This window comes from Pipra filicauda, unplaced genomic scaffold (assembly GCF_003945595.2).
Source record: "Pipra filicauda isolate LSUMZ 115617 unplaced genomic scaffold, ASM394559v2 scaffold424_size589613_pilon, whole genome shotgun sequence".
NCBI classification, from domain to species: domain Eukaryota; kingdom Metazoa; phylum Chordata; class Aves; order Passeriformes; family Pipridae; genus Pipra; species Pipra filicauda.
Genome location: NW_024104559.1, coordinates 264,342 through 287,542, shown reverse-complemented (window position 1 = coordinate 287,542; position 23,201 = coordinate 264,342). Strand labels below are relative to the sequence as shown.

The 23,201-nt window shown below is 53.6% G+C and overlaps 1 protein-coding gene across 2 annotated transcripts in view; it reads right to left on the bottom strand.

Moving 5' to 3' along the window:
• The window catches only part of MYH7B (myosin heavy chain 7B), a 28,171-nt gene extending 5,622 nt beyond the window's left edge, over window positions 1-22,549 (bottom strand). Inside the window, exons 1-28 of one of the 2 annotated variants that reach the window (XM_039385631.1) lie at window positions 22,309-22,549; window positions 21,493-21,596; window positions 19,695-19,838; window positions 19,440-19,596; window positions 19,311-19,338; window positions 18,147-18,243; window positions 15,796-15,810; window positions 15,158-15,250; window positions 14,362-14,425; window positions 14,142-14,240; window positions 13,040-13,143; window positions 12,049-12,187; window positions 10,824-10,942; window positions 9,885-10,034; window positions 9,425-9,595; window positions 8,572-8,751; window positions 8,353-8,485; window positions 7,804-7,880; window positions 6,131-6,218; window positions 5,571-5,688; window positions 4,839-4,962; window positions 4,450-4,586; window positions 3,786-4,041; window positions 3,028-3,270; window positions 2,504-2,680; window positions 2,013-2,158; window positions 1,400-1,490; window positions 414-803 (exon numbers count right to left, since the gene is read on the bottom strand). In XM_039385631.1, the coding sequence (XP_039241565.1) occupies window positions 414-803; window positions 1,400-1,490; window positions 2,013-2,158; window positions 2,504-2,680; window positions 3,028-3,270; window positions 3,786-4,041; window positions 4,450-4,586; window positions 4,839-4,962; window positions 5,571-5,688; window positions 6,131-6,218; window positions 7,804-7,880; window positions 8,353-8,485; window positions 8,572-8,751; window positions 9,425-9,595; window positions 9,885-10,034; window positions 10,824-10,942; window positions 12,049-12,187; window positions 13,040-13,143; window positions 14,142-14,240; window positions 14,362-14,425; window positions 15,158-15,250; window positions 15,796-15,810; window positions 18,147-18,243; window positions 19,311-19,338; window positions 19,440-19,596; window positions 19,695-19,838; window positions 21,493-21,596; window positions 22,309-22,405 (3,741 nt within the window). In that variant the 5' untranslated portion in view covers window positions 22,406-22,549. Of the gene's footprint in view, window positions 1-413; window positions 804-1,399; window positions 1,491-2,012; window positions 2,159-2,503; window positions 2,681-3,027; window positions 3,271-3,785; window positions 4,042-4,449; window positions 4,587-4,838; window positions 4,963-5,570; window positions 5,689-6,130; window positions 6,219-7,803; window positions 7,881-8,352; window positions 8,486-8,571; window positions 8,752-9,424; window positions 9,596-9,884; window positions 10,035-10,823; window positions 10,943-12,048; window positions 12,188-13,039; window positions 13,144-14,141; window positions 14,241-14,361; window positions 14,426-15,157; window positions 15,251-15,795; window positions 15,811-18,146; window positions 18,244-19,310; window positions 19,399-19,439; window positions 19,597-19,694; window positions 19,839-21,492; window positions 21,597-22,308 lie in introns of those variants that run through there. The other variant, XM_027721535.2, reaches the window with a different exon arrangement.
• Between the last annotated feature and the right edge of the window lie 652 nt (window positions 22,550-23,201).

The window sequence follows — 23,201 nt, the reverse complement described above, 5'->3', positions numbered from 1 at the left end:
CAGGAGGGGGGAGCCAGTCAGGGGTCAGTCTCTTCTCCCAGGTAACCAGCAGTAGGACAAGAGGGCACGGTCTAAAGTTGTGCCAGGGGAGGTTTAGATTGGACATTAGGAAGAAATTATTTACAGAGGGAGCGATCAGACATTGGAATGGGCTGCCCAGGGAGGGGGTGGATCCACTGTCCCTGGAGGTGTTTAAGAAGAGACTGGATGTGGCATCAGTGCCATGGTTTAGTAGTCAAGGTGGTAATGGGTCAAAGGTTGGACTTGATGATCTCACAGGTCTTTTCCAACCCGGTTGATTCCGTGATTTAGTGAAAGAGCTCCCTGGGACACCACCCTACAGACACACCGCTGCCAGTTGCCCTGATGTTCACAGGTGAGACAAACCAGCCCCGTGCAGGACCAGCACCCACCTTGTTCTTGGTGATGTACTCAACGTTGGAGGACAGGTCGTCCACCTCCATCTTCATCTCGCTCTTCTCCTTCTCCAGCTTCTGCTTGACGCGCTGCAGGTTGTCGATCTGCTCGCTCAGCTCGGCCACGCTGTCCGCGTGCTTCTTGCGCAGCGCGGCCGCCGTGGCCTCGTGCTGCAGCGTGGCCTCCTCCAGGTCCCGCCTCAGCTTCAGGAATTCCGCCTCCCGCTTCTTGTTCAGCTCCAGCTGCGTGGCCGTGGTCCCGCCGGCCTCCTCCAGCCTCTCGCTGAGCTCCTCCAGCTCCCGGGACACCTCCGCCCGCTGCTTCTCCACCTTGGCTCTGGCCGCGCGCTCGGCCTCCAGCTCCTCCTCCAGCTCCTCCACACGGGCCTGCAGGGACAGAGCGAGCCAGATGCTCCAAGCTCTGGCATCTTTGTTCTCCACAATGGAGCAAGTTGTCTCCAGAGATGATGGGGAGCAACAAGACACAAGTCTGGAGCAAATGCTCGGGCTGTTTTGGGAGGCAGGCATTCCTGGTGCTCCTTGGAAGTGTGTTTTGTGCAGGTCCTGCTCTCCTCTGTGCCCTGCCATCAGGATCCAGGCTGGTGTCAGCTTCTTGTCATGGGAACTTCCATGAATGTGGGGACCTGTCTCTGATAGGAAGAAGCCCAGTGCACCAGACTTGGATTTTCAGAGTTTGGGCGTTGGATCAAAGGTTTTATTTTGGACAGAGAGCTACATTCTAGAAGCTGTCCCTCAGGCTGGTGCTAGAGCTCACCTCAATAGTTCATTCTTTAATTTTCAGCCCACCACATTTTGGCAGAGGGCTTTGCTTCTGCTAACCAGGCCAGCTTTGTCCATCACTCCTTTTCCAAGGAGATGCCTCTGTGCTCAGAGAGGGACTGGCCCATGCAGATTCCCCAGCACATTACATCTGAGGGGAATTTCGGACTCCTGGGCTGTGAGAACAGCTCTTTCCACCATACCTGGACCTCCTTGATCTTCTTCTGCAGCTGGGCCTCAGTCACCTGCCCATCTTCAATCCTTGAATTCAGCTGACTGAGTTCAAAGTCTTTCCTGCACAGAAAGAAGACAAACACTGTCCTGACACTTCCTTCTGGCTTCTGAAGTTCCCTGTAACACCCAGGCTTAGAGGACAAACAAACCCACACAGGAAAGGGACTGCAGGGGTAAGAAGCAGCTCATGGAAAGCTCTCAGGGAGGGCTGGAGTGGCCAAACTTGCAGACAACTGGCTCTGAGGGTTTCCCTCTGAGGTCCCCCAACATAAGTGGGACATGAGTGATGAAGTCTGTACTTGCAGCTGAGGTCCCAGCTCTGAGTCCTGCCAGGCAGGTCCCTCCTCTCCAACCCAATGTACCCCAAGGTCTATAGTGCCCTGATCTATGAGTCTATGTAGCTCACAAGCTCCTCAGCAACCCTGCAAAGTGCCCAGGATAACTCAGCCCTCATTTTGTCTGGGCTGGTCACACCAGCAGTGCCCAGAAGCCACATTCCTGCAGCCCCTGCAGAGGCCACACAGAGGCTCCATTTAGAGGAGCAGAGCAAACCCAGAGCCCAGGCACATGTCACACACTCACTTCTTGAGCCTCTCCTCCAGCTGCTGTTTGTCATTCTCCAGATCCATTATAGAATCTTGTGTCAGCTTCAGGTCTCCCTCAAGCTTCCTCTTAGCTCTTTCCAGGTCCATGCGGATCTTCTTTTCTTGTTCAAGAGAGCTTTCCAGCTGGAGAATGAAGGGAGATGGGATAGGGAGGGAAAGGACCCTCTGCAGCCCCACCCTTCCTGTGTCCATTGTTGTGGGAAGTTCACCCATCCCTGAGAGACAGAGGTGTTTCCCAGCTGGTCTCCAGTCCCATTCCCTCAGCCCAGGACTGCTCTCCCTGAAGTGCTCTAGGCTACCTCTTGGTTCAGGGGCAGTTTGCTAATGGGGTTATTCCTCAACTGGCCATATTAAATGGGAATCTGCTAATGTCCCCACTCTCCAGATCCCACTGAGGGGCAGCCTTTGGGCTCTCCTGGAGGTGTGACTCAAACCTGTTTTGCTTCACAGCCACTGGTCTATACTCACATCATCCACTTGCTGCTCCAGTTTGACCTTGGCTTTGGTCAGTGTGTTGACCTTGTCTTCTTCAGCCTGCAGGTCATCCAGGGCCTGCTGATGGGCCTCCTGCAGGGCTTTCTTCTCCTTTGTCAGCTTGGCAATGATCTCATCCAGAGAAGCCATCTCCTCAATCAGGTTTTTAACCTAAACAAGGGCAGTCAAAAATTGAGTCCATCTTCTCAGAGAGAGGGGGGTGCAGAGCTGCTTCAGCAGCCTTACCCTTGCAGAAGGTCCATGGCCAACAGCAGCTCAGCACCCCAACAGCAGCCAGCCCTTCTCCCTTGGCCATGCTGGTCCCACCAGGGGGTTGGTAGTGCCCGAAATCACTTGCCCACAGCACAGAACCATTTGCCCACGCCCCCCTGGGCAAGGAGACAGGACACTGGGGGGGTTTCCCTCTCCCCTTTTCACTCTGCCCTACCCCAGCTCCCCCACACCTGATGTGTCTCTGGTGCCCCCACAAGCACTGAGGCTCCAGGGAGGTCTCTTACCTTGTTCTCTGTGGCATGTTTCTCCTTCTCCACCTTGGCCAGAGTGATCTCCAGGTCATCGATGTCCTTCTTCAGCTCTGCACACTCATCCTCCAGCTTGCGTTTCTTGGCGGTGAGCTCTGAGTTCATCTCCTCCTCGTCCTCCACACGCTCCATCAGCTCCTTCACCTTGGCCTCCAGCTGGATCTTGGACTTGATCAGCAGGTCACAGCGTTCCTCAGCATCTGCCAGGTTGTCTTGCTCCTGGGAGAGGAACAGGAGAGCCAGAGCTCATCCACTGTCCCAGAGCACACCAGCAGGCTCTGAGTCCTGGTGTTCTGGCCCAGAGCTGGAGTTCTCCATGTGGAATGGGCAGAGCAAGCCCAAGGTGCTCAGGTGTACAAAAAATACAGCCACTGCCCATTTTCAAGGTTCAAGGGACAACCACTAACATTGAACCAGGGCCAAAAAGCAACTAAATCTTTCCAAAGGAAGGAAGCACTGGACTGGCACTTCTTGGCGCAGAAATGGCACAGATGAGCCACAGTTTGGTGAGCAAACATTGCCATCCCTCCCTTTCCAGAGCCAGGGAACATCCCTGAGATGGGAAGTTGCTTCCAGTCTGCACACTCTTACATTTCATTCCCAACAGATTGTGGCCACGAGGGAGCCTCAGAACTGCAAGAGGCTGGAGGAGGGATCTACCACACTCTGCTCCTTCCTCTACCCATGGACCCTGCACTGTCTTTGCACTTCCAGAGAGAGGGTGAGGCACTCACTGCCTGAAGCTGGAGAGTCAGGTCGTTCTTCTCCTGGATCATGGAGACCTGCTTCTCTTCCAGCTCCTTCCTCTTAGCCTCAGACTTCTCCAGAGCCTCCTTCAGCTTCTGGAACTCCTCCTTCAGGTTGGACATTTCCTTCTCAGTCTGAGCAGACTTGAGTAAAGGCTTGATCTTGAAGAACAGCTTCATCCAGGACCAGTTCTTGACAGCGTTGAAGGCCCGGATGTTCCACTGGATGGTATAGAGGGCTTCCCTGAGGGAATACAAGTACAGCATCATCGGGGGTGTAGATTTCCCATGTCCCATCTCGGCCTCTGCACACCTGGACACGGCTCCATTCTCCACCAGCTGGATAAATGGCAGAATGGTGGATGAATCATTGTCTGCACACTGGACTGGCCCTGCTGGGATGGGTGGTGTGGCCTGGCTTTCAGGTCTCTTCACTCTGCCTCCCTCTGAATCTTCCAGTAGAAACCAGAGGCTCCCCCACCCCAGATCCTCCCTACCAGAGCCAAGCCAGGCCTCTCCCAGGTCTGCCTCCATCCCTCAGGACAGGACCTTCACCAACCACTGCCAGACACAGGGAAGCCCTACAGGCAAACACGTGCAGAAGGAACAAGGAGACACACAAAGCTCTGCCTCTTCCCCCCTCCGACTCTACCTCCTGCTGATGATCTTCTGGTACTCCAGGCGCATGAGGAACCCGCGGATCCTGGCCTGCAGCATGGTCAGGATCTTGGCCAGACGCTCATCTCGCATCTCCTCCAGCAAGCCCAGCAAACCAGCCTTGAAAAACACCTGTGGGGAGGAGAGTGGGAATGGAGTCACCAGCAGAGAGGGCTCAGGGAGAACACGACCTGGGCTGTGTGCAGACACATGGAGCAGGGATTGAGTGCCTGCATGGGCACACACCACACCCTGCTCTGGTTGGAGATGCACCCACACGTGGCACAGGCACCTGATCTTCTGTCTTGAGTATGTGGGCAATGGGAACAGAGAGAGATGGGAGGGGGAATGTCTCCCTCCCAAGGACCAGCTGCCAGGTCTCACCTTGGTGTGCCCAAACTTGTACTGTGCATGGTCCAGTTCCAGGGAGCTCAGCAGCTTCTCCGTGGCTTTCCTACTGTCCACAAACTTGTCTTCTGGAATGGCTGTTGGATTCAGGATACGGTAACTGCAGGGACAGAGCAGAGGGAGGACATGCAGGGGAACTGCAGCACAGCTCCATCATCATCCCTGAATCCCGGTCGTGCCAGTTCCCACCAGAGTCATGTTGCTGCAGCACAGGCTGGAGCAACATATGAACCAGCTGCTCCAGTCCTGGCTCTTCTGCAGAGCAGGCACCAGGGAACCCTGACAGATCACAGTCCCTCAACATCGGGGAGACTGTGCACGGAGGAGTCACTGGCCTTACCACGCCTGGTCAGGCCCAGGCCAAGCAGCGTGGATGGGGCCAGCTGGAGAATGGCAAGGATCCATCCCAAGGGCAGAGAGAAACCTGAGCCAGGATCAGAGGACCTAAGCCTTGCCACCATCCCCCTGCACCAGCCCTGCACTCAGCATCTCAGACATTCATGAGATCTCATCCCGTTTGGCACCAACCTATCCCGGTCTGGCACCCCAGAGCCAGCAGCAGAGCTGTCCCAAACTGTACATGCACTGGGGGTATGTGGGGGTTCAGACCAGCCCTGCACAAGCTGGGGAGCAGATCAGAGCCAGGACAAGTCTTGTCTCCCCCCAGAACACATGTAGGTTGCTGGGTGAGGAAGAAGAGGGAGTTACCGCTGCTTGAAGTCTGCGTAGAGGATCCTGTTGGGGAATCCCTTCCGGCAGATGCGGATGCCCTCGAGGACACCGTTACAGCGCAGCTGGTGCAGGACCAGGAAGGAATCCATGGCTCCTGTGGGTGAGAACAGAGCTGGAGCAGGTGCTCAGCCCAAGAAGGCAGAGCAAACAGAGCTGCAGCGTGGGCCTGAACTCTGGAAACATCCCGTGGTTTCAACATGGGTGTTGACCCGTCCTGCAGGTCCGTGCTGAGCACCAGGGCTGCACCCTGGGCCTCAGATGGAGGGAGTCACTCTGACAGACTCATCTGTGCCTGCTGTTACATACAAGTGCAAAGCAGCCCAACCACCAAGGCACAGCCAAAAGTCTGGCAAAGCTCCTTCTCCCCAGCAGAGGAGATTGGCCTGGGTCACAGAGAATCAACACTGAGATGGGATCAGGGCTCAGTGGCAGCCTGAAAAGGGTTGGGGAGAGAAGGTGGGTGCAAGAATCCCTGCCAGCTCCCATGTGGGTGTCCCCAGGGGCACTGCCAGGCTGCTGCCTCAGCCCACCCATACCTGGGGTCTTTGTCTCGTTGGGGATGATGCAGCGGACGAAGTGGGGCTGGGTGGAGCGCAGGTTGGTCATCAGCTTGTTCAGATTCTCCTGCAGGGCAGACACGGGGTGAGGTGACAGCTCTGCTCCCCTACAACACTTCTCTCCAAACCCTTCCCCTCACAGGCAGGAAGAGGGCAGACCCTGAGAGCCCCTTTTGTCATGAGAAAGGGGGAATTCCCTCCTGCTATCCTGTCAGTGGGACATCCTGTGCCCCGGGCAGGACCACTGCCTCCTGCCAGGATGGGAGCCACGGCAGAGGGGACTGGGCTGGCAGACAAGCCAAGTGGCACCTGCAGGTTTTGCTGTGCCAGAGAGGAGCCAGATGCTTCCCAAGTATCTGTAGGTAAAGTTTTGCTGTGGGGGAGAGCCAGGAAGACAGCATTGAGCATATTCCTGGTACAGATCTCTCCTGGTGCCCATCAGTCCTGTGCTCAGCACTCTGCAGTTCTAGTGCTGGGGTCCACAATGGCTGTAATCCTTGGCTCATCAGGAGTTCCCTGCACCTCCACAGTGCTTCAACCCCTACAGCTGTGACAGAGGGCCCTGCCAATCCAGACTGCACCTCCTTTCTCTCCCAGGCAGGGCTCAAGGCATGACATAGCCTTGACTTTGCTTGTGGGAAAAGCATCTGCACCCTTAATCTTTCCTTCCCCTGCTCATACAGGCTCAGCCTGTTCAGGACCAGCTCAGGGAAGGGAACACCTTCCCACAGCTCCACATCACCACGGGGCAACTTGTCACCACAGACACCTTTCCCCAAGGTCTGTGACTTGTCCAGGAGAAGAAAACTGACACTTCTCCCTGAACAGGGGCTCTGCCTCTTCAAGCACCCTGTCACAGAATCACGGAATATTTCTAGTTGGAAGGGACCCACAAGGATCATCCAAGTCCAACTCTTGGTCCTGCACAGGACATCCAACAATCCCATGATGTCCCTGAGAGTGTTGTTCAAACACTCCTTGAGCTCTGTCAGCCTTGGTGCTGTGACCACTGCCCTGTCACCATGAGGCTGTCATGGCAGGACATGGGCCCACAAACCCCTCTGGGCTGTTTTCCAGTTGGTTAAGCTCTGGTTTGGACTAATAACTCCCATGGTGAGCATGGAATGGGAATGTGTGTTATCCTGAGCCGTAAAACGGCCCAGGCCACCTCCCAGGACAGAGACCTGCAAGATCCTCCTCCATTTTCTTCTGCCCAAAGGTTGTCCTTCCCGCTGGTAAGAGTGAGGAGAGAAGTAGCACAGACTTAAAGTGATGTTCATGTAATACATTATCTAAACATCACTACAAGTCTTAACTGCCGCTCTCTCAAAGGCGAAGGAGCCGCCGAGCAGCGCAAGCGTCACGTGGGCAGAAGCAGCACAAGCCCCAGCTCCAAGGGAGCCACCACCTCATGTCCTGCCCTAGGAGCACGAGGACAGGGCTGGGACTCTGCCAGGCACAGGCCCTTTGCTCAGAGATGAGAGGGTGTTGGGACTTTTTGCCTAGTGGTGGTCCTTGAGGAGCTCTGAGGGTCCTTCAGGCCACAGGAGCTCATGTGCAAGATGCCAAGAGTCTTGGCAGGGAAGTGGGACTACCATGGGACCCTCTGACCATGTTTCCCTCAATGCCTTGGATGAGGGGCTGGCTCTTACCTTGTGCAGCTGTGACACTGTCTGGAAAGAAGCTGCCTTTTTACGTTTCTCCTTGGTCCCCGGCTTGTGAGGCTCCTCTGTTGGGTTGAAATATTGATTACATCAGCAAAACATCTCCTCAGCTTGGAGGACTCAGGAGCACCCCCCAAACACCCTTGAAATGCCCACAGCCCCCACTCTCTGTAAAGCAGAGGTAGTTGTGCCCTGCTGCAGAACAAAGCCAAAGACACCAAAAACACCATCTCTCACAGAGCCCAATTCTGGGTGTTGCTCCTCAGCTCCTGCTAACAAGAGACCCCTTCACACACCCCAAAGTCACAGGGCCTCCAGGACATCCCTACAGCCCCACACCAGCTCAGCCTGGTCCTGACCACACACCTAAAGCCCTTAGGCCAGCACCCACCTATCCAGGCCAGGGAGGTTTTTAGGGATCAATGTGGGTCTTCCCTTTGCCCAGGCTGCACCAACAGCTGGGCATGGGGGTGGGAAGGTTTTGCTGCAAAGGGAGGGGGAGACCAAGGTCAAAAAAGGGGTGGCGGTGCTCCTCACCTGAAGCAGAGCCGACGTAGTTCTCATAGAGACAAGCCAGGAGTTTGTTTTGGGATTTCTGGAAGATGGACACCACTGTCTCATTCAGGGGGTCCTTGTTCTTGTCCAGCCACCCAATGATGTTGTAGGGCACCTGTCACAGGAGAGGCAGAGGTGAGGACAGCCCTGTCCCTGCCAGGGGAAGGTGGGAATGCTGTGGAAGAGCTGACAGGGACGTACCACACCCGCATAGTGCACCACCTCAAAGTGGGCCTCGTATTTCCGCTTCTTATCCGGACGGGGCTTCTGGAAGTTGGGAGACTTCCCAATGTGGTTGTCATAGAGCTTAGATTTGAAGGTCATGTCAGAAGCTTTTGGGAACATGCACTCCTCTTCGAGGATGGACAGGATTCCCATTGGCTGCAGGGAGAAGGGGGTATGAACAGGACTGAGCTCAGCGTTGCCAAGTCCCAACCTAGAACAGGGATGTGCCACTGAGCAAGGTGAGGCAAGGCTGGAGTTGGGAGACCTGAACAAGGGTTCAGGTGCAAGACACCAAGTTATCACTGGCATATTCCAGGCTGCATCTGACCTCCAGCCAGTCTGAGTGGGACTGGCCAGGCCTGCAAGATATGGGAGCTTGTCCAGGTCCTTTAGATTGTTGGGAAGGGGAGATCCTCCCCAGTATCCTGACAGATTTTCTCCTTTCCCTGTCAAAAAAGGTGAGTTTCCTCCATGCATGGAGACCTTTTCTACAAGATGCTCTGAATCAAGTAAGAGGCACTGAGAGGCAGCAAGTGGGGAGGAAAAAAAGGGCAGTTCTCTGGAGGAAAAGGCTGCACCAGGTTTTGTGGCTCACCAGTGCACAGGAACATAATTTCCATGGGTTCATAAAGTCAGAATTTCTGTCAAAAAGGTCTCTGTTGGCTGGAGACTCTGAGCTGTAAGTGTGGGGAAAATAAAGTTGGGCACTTGCCACTGACTGGGGAGGGAGTAATTTAATCTTGGTAGCAGAGCACCTCTCACTGCTCCAGCCTTTGCAAACAAACCATCTACCAGCAGTACCATTCCTGTGCCCTGAGTCATGTTTTACCTTCTCAATCAGGTCGATGCAGGCCTGCAGGTCCAGGCCAAAGTCAATGAAGACCCATTCGATGCCTTCCTTCTTGTATTCTTCCTGCTCCAGGACAAACATGTGGTGGTTGAAAAACTGTTGCAGTTTCTCATTGGTGAAGTTGATGCACAGCTGCTCAAAGCTGTTGAACTGCAAGAACAAACCAGATCTGAGTCAGAAGGAGCTCCAGTAGTGAAGGGGTTCAACCCTTCTGCTGTGTCTGGATGTGGAGGGTGATCTCTGCCAGGCCCAGCTGCATTGCTGAGAGCAGGTAGCCAGGAATCCCTGGAGATGTGCCCACAGCAGTGTTAAACCAGCCCTTGTGAGCTGCCTGTTTGCTCCACAGCTCTTCCCCATCAAGGCCAGCAGTTCCCTGGAGGAGACAGAGCCGCCCCCACAACTTCCCCCCAAACCCTTTGCAGGGCCCTGCAGAACTCACATCAAAGATCTCGAAGCCTGCAATGTCCAGTACTCCGATGAAGAACTGCCTGGCCAGCTTGGTGTCCAGGGTCTTGTTGATCCTTGTCACCAGCCACTTGAACATGCGGTCGTAGGTGGCTTTGGCCAGAGCTCCCACAGCATAGAGCACCTGCAAGGCAAGGCACAGGGCAGGCCATGAGCTGCTCCCTGCTTTTGTAGGAGCCAGAGGGGGATGGAGAGAGCTCCTCTCGGCCCACAGAGGATGGACAGGCTGATCCAGAGAGTTTGTGGTTACAGTATATGCTCCAAAATTAGGTTTCACTTTGCTCACAGGTGTGTTCTCGTGTCCCTGGTCTAGTCTTGCTTCCAAGGTCTTAGGATACAAATACAGTCTAAAGTGATATTTTCAGAAGCCTTGTGCCCTGTCAAGAGCCTGCAGCTCACTTTGGATAAGATCCTACGATCCTCTCGAATTGTATTTAAGGAGTGGCTTGCACTATTCAGGCCAGGTTTGGGTTCCGAACTGGGATGTGGCCAGAATCTGGCAAGATACATGTTTGGTACATTTGAATCTCCCACAAGATCAGTTTGGATGAGTGTTTAGATGAATTTTCTACTTTTCAGGGCTGGACTCTCCACAGGAGTGTGACTGTCTCTGAAGCAGATCCATAGAACCTGGACCTCCTCTGGCTGTGATCCAACCCACATCTCAAAGACAGTGCACTGAACCTCCAGCGACGGTTCATGTGCAAAGCTATCTGCCAGCTCTGCCACCAACTTCCCTAGCTGCTAAAAGCCACTAACTGTGGATACATCTTCTCCTGCTTCTCTGGAGTCTCCTCCTAAACCCAAGGGAGTGAAATGAAGCCCCATTCCCCTGTGCAGAGCACATCAGGCCTGGCTGCAAGAGGAGTCACTGACCAGCACGAGCAGGGAGCCCCTGTCCTGTCCCACTCACCTGCTCCACATTCTGACCTTTGGTCACGTACTCATTGCCCACTTTGACACGAGGATGGAGTAGCCCCTTGATGAGGTCAGCTGAGCTGATTCCCATCAGGTAGGCAGCCTTGTCAGCACCTGGAAAGCAGGACAAAGGCATGAGGAGCCAGCAAGGAAGCTCTGGGAAGGGAAAAAAGGAAGCAAAAAAAAATGACCAGCTCTTATGATGATCAATGCTAACTATACTAGTTTTCCCATCTGCTCCAGAGTCTCCTCCAGTGTTTCATGTGATTTCCCATCTTGGATATTGTGTGATGCTTTTAAAATCTGGACCTCCTTCCTGAGAAGTTAGTGTTTGGATACAATGGCTATAGCATCTTATCAGGTGCTTATCAGATTTTATCTGGAAATTTCTATGCATTTTCCAGGGGAAGCTTGGATTTCCATGCAGAGAATTTGAAGTGACCAGAAGAGAAGTGATTTTCTTGTTTATCATTCAAAGACTCTTAGTAGCAGATTGTAGCCAGAAAATCACCTCTGTAGGGAAATTGCTGCCAGATCAAAATCTTCATTAATTACCAGGCAGTAGCTGAAGCCTGTGTTGACATTGCTCAGGCAAGGAGAACTCTTTCCTCTTGAATGTTAGCATGACAAAGTCTGATCCAGGTAGTCATTTCTGCTGGATCCCTGCTTAAACCTTCTAGGGAAGTGCTGGGGCTCCCCCTTCCCATCCTTCCACACACTGGAAAGTCACCCTCTCCCTCCAGGTTTGCTCTGCAGCCTGACTATTCCTAGATCTACGATTGGCATTGGATTTTCCTGAGCCATAAACCAGGAAAAGTGACAGACAGTGACTGTACCCTGCTCTAACTGCTCTCTGGGAGGCTGTGACCTGAGCAGGTCCTTGCAGTGCTGATCCTGGCCTGGCTCATCCTCTGGATGCCCTGCTCTGGAATGCTGTCTAATGAAGTGCAAGAGATGAAAAGCAGGGGGAGACTGAACGAGATGACACCCTGTGGTGCTGCTGAGGCAAGTCTGATGCAGATGAGACCACCTAGTGCTTGCAGAAAGACTGCCCTAAATACTCCTGCCCCTTTGTGCACCTATAGCAGGGCCTAGTGTGGGTGCTTTGGATCACAGTCTGACCTTCACAGGCCAGGTTAGGGGGAGTTATCCCAGCCTGCCCTTGGGGGAACTTTGCCCAGACCAGGTTGGACAGGTCTGGAGCACAGAGCCCAACTCACTTTCAGTGCCATCAGCCTCTGCCTGCTCTTCTCGTTGCTTCTGCTTGAACTTCATGTTGCCAAAGTGCATGATGGCCCCCACTATTTTATAGGAGCCATATTTCTCATCATTGCTGAAGCCCAGGATGTCCATGGCATGCTGAGGGGAGACAAAGCAGAACAGAGAGAACAAAACCACTCTGAGGTGAGGGTTGGTCCATCCTCCCACCATCTCCTAAGGTGCTCTCCCTGTCCTGGGGTTCTGGGCAGGGTGGGCACCTAACCAAGGAAACCTGTCCATGGGACTTTGAAAGTGAGCCCAGCTCCCACAAGACCTGTTTGAAACCAAAAGGATTAGCTTAGCATCCACAAGAAGGTGGTATTCCAAGCTGAAGTCTCTCTCTCTACAACTCCCTGACAGGAGGGGGGAGCCAGATGGGGGTCAGGCTCTGCTTCCAGGGAACAAGGGACAGGACAAGAGGAAATGGCCTCAAACTGTGTCAGAGGAGGTTTAGGTTGGACATCAGGAAGAATTTCTTCACTGAAAGGGTGGTCAGGCATTGGCAGGGGCTGCCCAGGGAGGTGGTGGAGTCCCCATCCCTGGAGGTGTCCAAGGAATGACTGGATGTGGCACTCAGTGCTCTGGGCTGGGGGACAATGTGGGGATTGGGCACAGGTTGGACTCGGTGACCTTGGAGGTCTTTTCCAATCTCAGTGATTCAATGATTCTATGATTCTACAACCTTCCTTCTCATGGGCACTATGGGAAGTGCTACAAGCCCTTCCTAATGCAGGGAATTACCCTCCCTTCCCTGTCTGGATGAGGCGGTTGATGGAGATCAGAGTCACTCTGCTCTCCCTTGTAGGCTCACAGTAAGTGTAGAGCAATTGCCAATAAACCAGAGGGAACTCCCAGCTAATTTAGAGGGGGGGACACACGAGAAGGCAGGACAGGACCCCAGAGCTGCCCAGAAGGAGGCTGTGCCCTCCCTGGCTCGGGCTGTACACGTACGTCTGTCGCCATGAGCTCCTCGCCATCATCCAGGTTGTCCACAGTTGTCACACCCTGGGAGCAGAAGTGGTAGTCATAGGGGTTGAGGGAGAGCAGCAGCATATCTGTTGGGGGAAGACATGCAGAGAGTGAGGTCAATCTGACAGAGAGAGCTGGGCAGAGAGGCAGCCTTGGCCATGGGTGCAGAGGGAAGGCTTCACCAGCCTCAACTAGAGGGCACCAGCTGGTGGAGGAACAGCCTCTTCCAGCCCAGGCAGGTCCACACATGGGTCCACCTCTCCTCTGATCGCCTCCAGCTTGCTATCTTGGGATATGGCTTGGCTGCAGACTGATTTAGAAGTGGCCACCATGCCCTTGTGACACCAGATAAGATTACTGCTCTGTGCCACTCTCCAGAGCTGCCTAATAAGGTGCTGCTCAGCACCAAGCTCAGGAGCCCACAGCTAAAAGCTGACCACCCCAGGGGGCTGTGCCAGCCTTCCATCTGCACGGGGAAAGGTTTCCTGAGCACTCTGTGGGATGTGGCCCCTGGAGGGCAGAGCTGCTTGGAGGACACATCCAGGATGGGTTTTCACCAGGGCCCTCAGTGAGCTGTGGCAGCTGTTTCCACGCTCACCTGAAACAGGTCATCTCACCAGGCAGGCTGAAGGAGCTCAGAGTAGGCTGCAGGACACTTCCGCCCCACCCCCACCCCCCCCAAAATGAGTAAATCTCCAATCTGCACATGCTGGTTGAGGTCAGTGCTGTACCCACCACATGACAAGGCCTTTGTGCAAGGCAGCTTTGCCAAGTGCACTCCAACCCTGCAGATAGACCCTGAGTGACCTCTGCTCCTAGACAGTGGCAGAAAGGGCTTTAGTCTGGCTTCTCAGCCTGTGGGGATAAAGGAAACTGGACTGGATGACCTCTTGAAATCCCTTCCACCCTGAATTATCCACCAATCCTATGATCCTGCACAGCTACAAAGCATTGGAGGGCAGTACCTGCATGGTGAGCTGGATTTGCTCATTCCTGTGAACCTCAAAGCTGACAGCAGAGCTGTCTGTGGCTATTTTCAGGCCATCATGCTGTAAGGGCTGTGCTGCATCTTTGGCTGCCTTACCTTGCAGCTCTGGTTTCTTCCCAGAGAGGATCTGGTAGTAGATGTGGTAGCTTCGCTCTTTGGGCTGCTGGAAAATCACTCTGGATTTTTCCAGAAGATCTACAATGAAATAGGGCAGAGGGGTTAGAGGAGGGCTGCTTCTTTCCCAGAGCTGTCCCAGCATCAGCACAAAGAGTGGGATGGATTCCCTCCCCCCTGCAGCTGGCACATGGCTACTCACAGATGTCAATGTCTGCCGAGGCCAACTTCCCGGAGGGACCAAAGTGGATCCGGATGAACTTGCCCTGAAAACACGTGCAGGAGGTAAGTTCTGGGCTTGGCTACACAGATACGATTCTGAACAGCCCCTAGAAACTGAATTAACATCCCACTTCTTGGGCTTCTGCTGACCAGGCAAGTTTCTGGGCTCTGTGAGCCGTAAAGGGGTGAAGTTCCCTGGTTTGTAACATGCAGAGGCTCAGACAGCATTGCCCAGGGCTTTAAATACCAGGCTGGCAGAAATTTCACTGACAGCAGATAAATCCCTGTGCTTAGGCCTGTTCTTAACCCCAAGCACTCCTGTGGGGTGGTATGATACTGAGCCTGCCCACAGCCCCCTGCTCTGTGCTGTGCTGAGGGTCTCCCCCAGCAGTGCCTCCTTCCCCTGCAGGGCACCGGAGCTCTGCAGCCCAGAGCAGAGCCAGGCTGGTGCTTCCTGGAAGGGGCACACTTGTCTGTCCCAGCCCCAGCACTCCAGGCTGTGCTTAGTGTCCCTGAACTCTGATCCTGGAAGGGACATCTCTCCAGGATCTACCACTGACTCACAGGCTGTGGCACCAGGGCCATTCATGCTGGCCGCTATTTGCTGCACTGATGTAACCAGGAAAACTTGGCCCTGGCAGTCCAATCCCACCAGGAAGCAGGTCCAGCTCCCTGCTCAGTGCCTTGGGCTCACACTGTACAAACCCACAATACCACTAGCCACACATCCAGCCTGCAGAGACATTCCCAGCTCCCTGTCCTGCTGAGGCACTTACAAAACGCGAGGAGTTGTCATTCCTTATGGTTTTGGCGTTGCCAAAAGCTTCCATAGCTGGGTTAGCCTCGATGATTTGATCCTCGAGGGTGCCCTGTAAAAAAGAAACAAAAAACAAAAGATGTGTCAGCTCCACCGAGCCAGAGGGGATCTGTAATCAAAACACAGAGCAGAGGGAGTGGCTCCTTGCTACCCTCATCAGGTGTTTTTGAGAACCTGCTGCTTCCGAGGCACCTCCTTGTTTCAGGAGGCAATGGGGCTGTTCTGGGGGTCACATCCACGATAGGTCTACACCAGGGCCCTGAGTGAGTTGTTGCAGCTGTTTCCAAGCTCACCTGAAACAGGTCATCTCATCAGGGAGGCTGAAGGAGCTCAGAGTAGGCTACAGGACACCCCCTACCCCAAAGTGAGTAAATCTCCAGCCTGCACATGCTGAGTTTAGGGGTCAGCAGAGCTGGGGTTTGCAGCAGTGCTCTCTGTGGGCTTCTCCTTGCCTGAACTGGTCCCCCTGGAGACCCAGGCTTCTGTGCCCTCTGCACACAGCAGCCCTCAGCCCCTTTCTTTGGAGCTGCAATATGCAAACCAAGAGCAAGCACACTATATCACCAAAACAGTCTGAGTCATTTCAGGCTCTCTGACTCTGCCAGGCAATTCCTCTTCCACCAAACCAAAGTTTTGGACAATTCACATCACAGCACGTTGCAAAAGAAGAGATCTATAAAACAGGCTTGATCAACAACTCTTTATGTCAACAACTTACATAGCAGGGTCCTGGTATGGTGGGAACACACCACAGGTCCCAGCTGGCATGACCTGCTGGACACACTGGAGCTCTCCTGAGCAAACCCAGAGATTAATCTTCCCCTAACCTTGTTTTTCCATTCATGTTTCACATGCCCAGTTCAAAGGTAAAGAGGCAGCAAATACCTAATGCAGGTAAAGCAGGACAAGAATTTGAGGAGAGAAGCAAGAGACTGGTGCCAATCCACAGGAAGGACAGTGGGGGTTGACAACAGCAAGAGCTCGGTGGCACAGGGACCTGCAGGATTTTTCATGAGAGCTTTTGCCCATTCTCTGACAAATTACAGTTCACAGAGCTTTCCTTAGGAGAGGAGCACCAGCTCTGGGCTCTGTCCACCCTCTCTTTCCAATGCTGGACCCAGCACTGCTCCACCTCTGCAGCTCCAGGGATGGGAGGGGCAAAAGGGAGAGGGAGCAGCTCTGAATCACCATTATCAACAAACTGCATCTTGTTACCTGGATATCCTGGGGTCTGATACCTTTAAATTCAGCCTGACCTAAAAATTGCCAGGACTGTGAGATTCAATGGGGGCAGCCCCAGGACCCACAGATTCAGCCCCCCATTCACATGTCTCACCCTAAGTTTGCCCCAGTGCTCTGAGACCCATGTGGTAATGAACATCCCCCAACAAAGGGTGTGTATCAGCTAAAGGCTCAGAGAAAACAAGGCCTGAGGATGTTTGACTGAGCTGCTGGAAGGGCTGAGCCCTTGGGGTGCTGGGAGCACCAGGGACTGAACCTTTGCTGCGTTTCCTTGGAGCTGAGCAAGCACCTCAACAATGTACCCCAGAGAAGGACATCAGCTGCAGCGTGGTGGGCTGAGCCAGTTCAGGGCTTTGCAGGAGGTGGCATGTCCAGGCATCACCAGGGCACTGCTCTGCAGCCAGAGCAAAGAGGGTCTTCCCCTGCCCCTCAGCACCACCAGCCTCAGCTGGACTTCGAGGCTGGGAGACACACTCATGTCTGCAGGGAGTGGAGGCTTCACCTCATCTTTAGAGGAGCCCACATCATTCCCCCCCAGACAAACACTGTGCTGGTTAGAAATTACTGTTCCAAGAGTAATGGTGCCTTGGAGGAGAGGCTGGAGTCAGGAAGACAGAAAGTCACTGAGAGGTGAAACATCAAAGCTTCCAGCAATGGGAAGGTGGGTGATACAAAGCCAAGTGGAGAACTAAACACTGCCCTGCTGCTGGGGCAGCCCTTGGACCCAGACCTAAGGCAGAGACCCCACACATCACCCCATCATAGATCTGTTGTGCAGCAGAACTCTGTCCTCAGCATTAAAGAGTCCACAACACTTACCCCAGTTTTAGTGGCAAGAGCTGCCTAGAGAAAGGAAAGAAAATTGTCTTTAGAAATCCAAGAAAGCCAGGCAAGAGCCACAAGAAGCATGGTCAGAAAAGCAGGGCATGACCATTTAGTGCCAAAAGAAGTCCAAGAAAAAAACCCCAAAAAACAGAAGGATTAAACTTTGTAAGAAATGCCAAAAAGTTGTTAAATAGATTAGCTCGAGAAAATAAAGAAATGCGTCAAAAAGCAAGAATAGTTAAATCCAAACCCAAAGAAGAGGAAATAAAACAATGCTGAAGTATTGCTTGTTTGATACCTAAAGCAGCCAGTTTGCTTCCAAGAGGGAAAAGCAGGCTGGAGCCTCAATGTATCCAGAAGAAATAAGCAATTGCAAGGGCAGCTCAAAAATAACCAGCACCAAAGAAATGCAAGAATCAAAACAAGAGCAAGAAAAGCACAAGGTAGAAAAGGGTCAAAATGAACAAGAGGAGGAAAAAAAAGGAGAAAAGGCTGAAAAGCAAGGCTTAAAAGAGGCAAGGTGGGAAATGGAAGGTTCATTCCATCCTTTTAATGCTCCTTAAGCAGATTGGTGGGGTGTTGAAGGAGGAAGAGAAAAGAATGTCTAAAGTGCCTCTTCCAGACTGCACAGATAGAGCAGCCACATAAAAAAAAAAAAATCCATTTCCCCTTGAGCAGAATAATTTCAAGCCTTGCTTGTTCAAAAGTCAGGGAAAAGCCAAGCCCTGGGTGGGTCAGACCAAAACACACTTCCAACTGCAAAAAGTCAGGGGAAGAAACAGTAAAAAGAAGAAAGGAGGAGGGAAGGGGAAAAAAAATAAAGAAAAAAAATAAAAAAAAGGAAGAAAACAGCAAGAACTTGTTTCAAAAGAGGGTCTTACTAATTTCTTGCCCGGTGTGTCGCCCAAGGCTGCGACAATGGCAAAGTACTGAATGACCCGCTTGGTGTTTACAGTCTTACCAGCACCAGATTCTCCGCTTAGAGCAACAGAAATACACAGATCAAGGGCATGAGGCAAAGAACAAACACAACTCACACAGACACCCTGCCACCTGCACCCACACACCGAGGAGGGACAAGCCAAGGGTCGGAGGGACGAGGAGGCTGGAGCTGTGGATCCCTCCAGCCTGGGAGTGTGCTTGTCTTCGGGGATTGCCTTTGGAGAGGAACTCAGCTCCATCCTCCCCGTGTCCTCTTGGCTGTGCCCGACTCCTCGGAGGTGCCGCGGGGGCTCAGCTGCCCTCCTCAGACATGGCAGGAGGTGCCGGCGCCCACCAAGGCTGCACAGCCCTGGCCCCGGGGCTTCAGCTGTCTGGGATCAGCCAGGAACTGGCCTCGCTGGTGGTTTCAGCACGCCCTGCTTTGCTGGGGTGTCTTGGAGATGGCAGGGCCATCGTGCCGGGTGGCTCCTGCCCGGGCGAGCGCGGGCGCCGCCGTGCCCGGCGTGGGGTGTGGGTGGCCAGCAGGCCCTGCTGAGCTCATCCCTATAGTTAGCTGCTCTCCCATTGTAATCCCAGATCACAAAGAGCCGGGGGGAGCGGGCAGCGGAGCCGCCACCGGACACGCGCCAAGCATCTCTCCACAGCCCCTGCCTTTCCTAATTAGGCCATAGCTGAGGCTAAAAATGTCCGTGGCTCCTGGCAGCGGCGAAGGGTCCTTTAGAGTCCTTTATATAGCCCTTATCTATATGTCACTTGAAATCAACCTGGCCTAGACCCTCCCACGTCACCCTCCTCCCCCTCTGCCGCCCCTCTGGCCGCCATCTCCCTGCGGCCTTGGCCTCCATCTCTCCTTTCCCGTCGCTCCCGGGAGGATGTTGGCAGCCCCACGGCAGCTCCCGCAGCTGTCGGGGTGCGGGGGAGCCTTCCCGCCAGGCTTTGTCACCTGGCACGGCGGCAGCCTGGGCGGGAAGGGTGACAGCTGCCAGGGTGGGTGGGGGGGACACGGCCTGGGGGGGCCCTACCGGGCACAGGGTGCCCATGCAGGGCTCCCCTGGCAGCGCAGCACAGCACAGGGGGTCTCACTGCTCACACCGGGCACTTACGTGATGAGCATGGACTGGTTCTCGCGGTCTGGAAGAGAGGAGCTGGCATTAGGGCAGTGCTGCCCGCCTCACCCCTGCCCCGGGGGGCACAGCCCCCCCCGGGATGGGGGTCCCCAGGGCAGGGCTTACTGCGCAGCATGTCGTTGTAGGCGTTGTCAGCGATGGAGTAGATGTGTGGGGGGGCCTCCGTGCGCCGCTTGCCCTTGTAGGCGGCCACCACGGGCGCGGTGTAGACGGGCAGCCACTTGTAGGGGTTGATGGTGACACAGAAGAGCCCCGAGTAGGTCTGCAGGGGGGAAAATGGGCAGGTGAGGGATGAGGGTGTCCCAGCACCCTTTCACCTCCCCAGCCCAGGGGGTGACCCCCCGGGTGCTGTGGCCTTACGTAGATCATCCAGTGGGAGTAGCGGCGCTTCAGGTTGTGGAGCACGGAGGCCTCGTTGAGGTGTGTCAGCATGGCCATGTCCTCAATCATGTCGAACTTGGGGGGGTTCATGGGCTGCACCTCGTCCTCCTTCACCACCCGCGTCTGCCAGAGGAGGGGGCACACATCAGATGGACCCCAGACCCCCCCCAAACACCCCCTACCCCAAAGCCTGAGGGGTTGGTTGACATCCTGATAGTCCCATGTTGGGGACAGCCCTCATTTTGGGGTGACAGGGCTACGGGAGCCCCACCAGCACCCAGACACAAAGCCCAGCTGGGATAAGCAAGCCCCAGACTTGCTCCCTGCTCCAGGAGATGGGCTGTGGCAGAGCCTGACAGAAGGAGTCCAAGCCAAGGAGTACCAGTATGTCCCCCCAAAATGTGCTTGACACCCCCATCCCATGCTCTTCTTTACAGCCTAAAAGCCTGTGGCAGCACAATCCCTGTGCAAACAGCTGAAGCCTGTACCCCTTCACTTAAAACTGGATTTATTTAATCCCATGAAGCCAAGCACGGGGAAACTATCGCGTTACGTATCTGGCCTGGATGGGACAAGCTGGATTTAGCAATTGGTCTTGTTAATAAAGATGAAATGAAACCTTTCAGAGGTTTTTTTTATGGGTGAAGATAAAGTGTGTGGTGTTAAAAGGTGTTAGGTGTTAGAAGCAGGAGGGTAGACAGAAGGATAAGGGTGGGTTTATGCCTCTCTTGAATCTGTTTCTGCTGGAAATGCTGATCCAGTTTCTGATATAGTTTCTGATTTTGTAAATCCGTGACAAATTGTTAAAAAAGACTTTCAAGAGGGAACAGCTAAAAAGATTTGGAAATTGCTGAAGGCGTTCTCAACAGCAGAATAAATTTTTAAAACTTATACCCCCTCCCCAGTAAATTGGGACAAATCTCTTTACTTGTTTTCCCAGTCTCGGACAAAAAGATTTCCAAAGCCTTAACACTTTTCAAGGATGATTATATATATTTCTTTTAAATTTGGCAGACATGAGCACTTCTCAGTGCCATTCTGTCTAGCAGAGAGATAGAAATAATAAAATCTACTATTTGCTGCCTGGTCAGATCCTTATTCTTTTTCCCAGTTTCACACCAGGGTGAGTCTCTGCTCTGCAATGAAGTTGCAGGGCCATGAGACTCCCACAGCCAAGAAGGGAATATTAATTAAGCTCATTTGCAGCTAATTGTGCTGGCTATTATCTTGACAAATACCAGCTGGTCCTTGCTAGCTTTGCCTCCCTCCCACTGCTGGAAAGCTGAAGCCTCACCACCAGACAGCCTGTCCAACCCCTGTGCCCAGCGCCTGTTCTCCTGCTGCAAATCCAGGCTAAAACGAGCAGGAATTGGCCAATCGGCCCCTTACCTCTTGTTTCAGCCTTCGGGATGAGCCGGACAGCGGTTCAGCATCACACAGGGCTGTGATGGAGCCGGCGCTGCCTCTGGGCAGCCGGTCCTTCTCCATCCAGAGGCTGCGCGGGGCCAGCCCGACTGTCCCCTCGCTCTGCCTGTCACGATAACCCGCGTTTGACAGCAAACACTCGATGGGGGGATGCTGAACCGCGGCCACTCTTGGCAACTAAGTGGCCTACGTGTCCTGACAGTGCTGTGTGTGTCCCCCCGGGGCATGACCGATCAGCGAGCGGGGCAGGGTTATCAGCCAGAGCTCCTCATTTCGGACGTGATCTTGTCACACGTATCCCCCCTCCGCACACACTTGCTGTCCCTTGGAAAAGGAAAGGTATTTTGCTTACTTCCTTATCTTTGGTTTCCACAGTGACTTTGCCACCAGAGCTTTCTTTGATTTCCACTTCTATATAGGCTTCTTTCTCATCTGGGATCCAAGCTCGCTTCTTTCCTGGAGGAGGGGAAGGAAAGGAAAGGGAAGGGAAAAGGAAAGGAAAAAGGAAAGAAAAGGAGACATAATACAGGTTGAAATGTAGGAAACCATTTGAAATTGTCAACTGAAAGCCACATAAATGCAGTCTGATAACATGGAAGGACAGTGACTATTGCTTCCTATGTTTTAGGTCATAGGAGCCAGGATTATTTCACCTTCTTTGTATTTGGAAGCTCTTTACTCAGCTGGGGTTGAATTCTAGCCTGAAATCTTCTGCTTCATGTGTGCCTGCACTCAAACCATCATAAAAAAGGACAGTGTGAGCAAGCAACACACTCCTTTTTTGCCCAGCTGAGAGGAGCAAAGTTGGGCCCTGGAGCCCCGAGCACGGCAAACCAAGGAAAAGCAGGGTGGCTGGGGCAGAGAGGACACCTCCCAGATGAAATGGAGCTGGAGAAGGCTTTGACACCAGTCCCTCAGCCCTGCTGCCCCTCAGTGTCAGGGGAGATGAAGGGCCACCTCCACCCACACCTCAGCAAACAAAGGGAAAGTCAAAAACCCGCTTTTCCCGCTTTTGAGGGAATTCTCCTTCCCACGTGCTGGGGGAAGCCTGGAGTCGCTGCTTGAAGGGCAGCACTGGGAAAGGGACAGAGATGGACTCCCAGGAGAGCTCCAAGGGGCTGGCTCAGGGCACTCACATAGGCTGTGCTGAGCTGCTTTGGGCTCTTACCATCGAAGGGGATTGTCTGGAGCTTCAGCTGCTCCGTGTAGCTTTTCCGGAGGTACGGAGCAGCCTCCCCAAACTCACTCATGTCCAGCATAGACATCTTGTCTGGCTGGAGAAACACTTGGCAGCACTGAAGGAAGAGTGAAAAACACCTGGATACTGAAAGGAGGGAAGGGACAAAGAGTCAGTGCATGGGCAAGTGCCCATTGGTGAGTTGAGAACCAAGAGCAACACAGCCAAACATGCTTTTAATTTTAGAGAGTGAGAGAAGACAGTGACAACAATACTAGCTAATAAAAATTATAACAACCAGGCAATTCCAGAACACTTTCCCTTCTGCTGCTCTCAACTCTGCACTGGAAGTCCCAGCTGCGTGAGCTGGTATCGCTTCGGTGTCAAAATCCACATTTGCACTTCAGGTAAGATTGTCAACGACACCCATTTTCTTGATAAACTCAGCTAAAATCCATCCCAGCTCCTGTTGGAGCCCTGGTGTCCTGCACAAACCCTCTGCAACGACCCAGGTCTGTTCTGCAGAGTGACATTGCAGGAGGATAAAAGCAAGGCTGGATGTATTATCCCTGGGAAGACCCTTCTGGAAGGCCACTGTGGCAGCTGCTTGGAAAAAGCACTTGTATGATTGTGCTTTCCTAATATCCATCTAATGTGGTATCACCCGGCAGAGCTCTGGAACGCCACAGCCACCACGAATGGAGCCACAGCGTGGCAAAACACACAGTCCTCAGCAAAAATGCTCTTGGTCCTGGTCTGTCCTACCCTCCCCTGTCCTCTGGGAACGTCCACCCTGCGGAGGTGAAGCGGGTTAGTAGCGGGGACACACGTGCACACAGACATGCTCTGTATTACTAACCTTGGTGCTAGGACTGAGTGGCTGT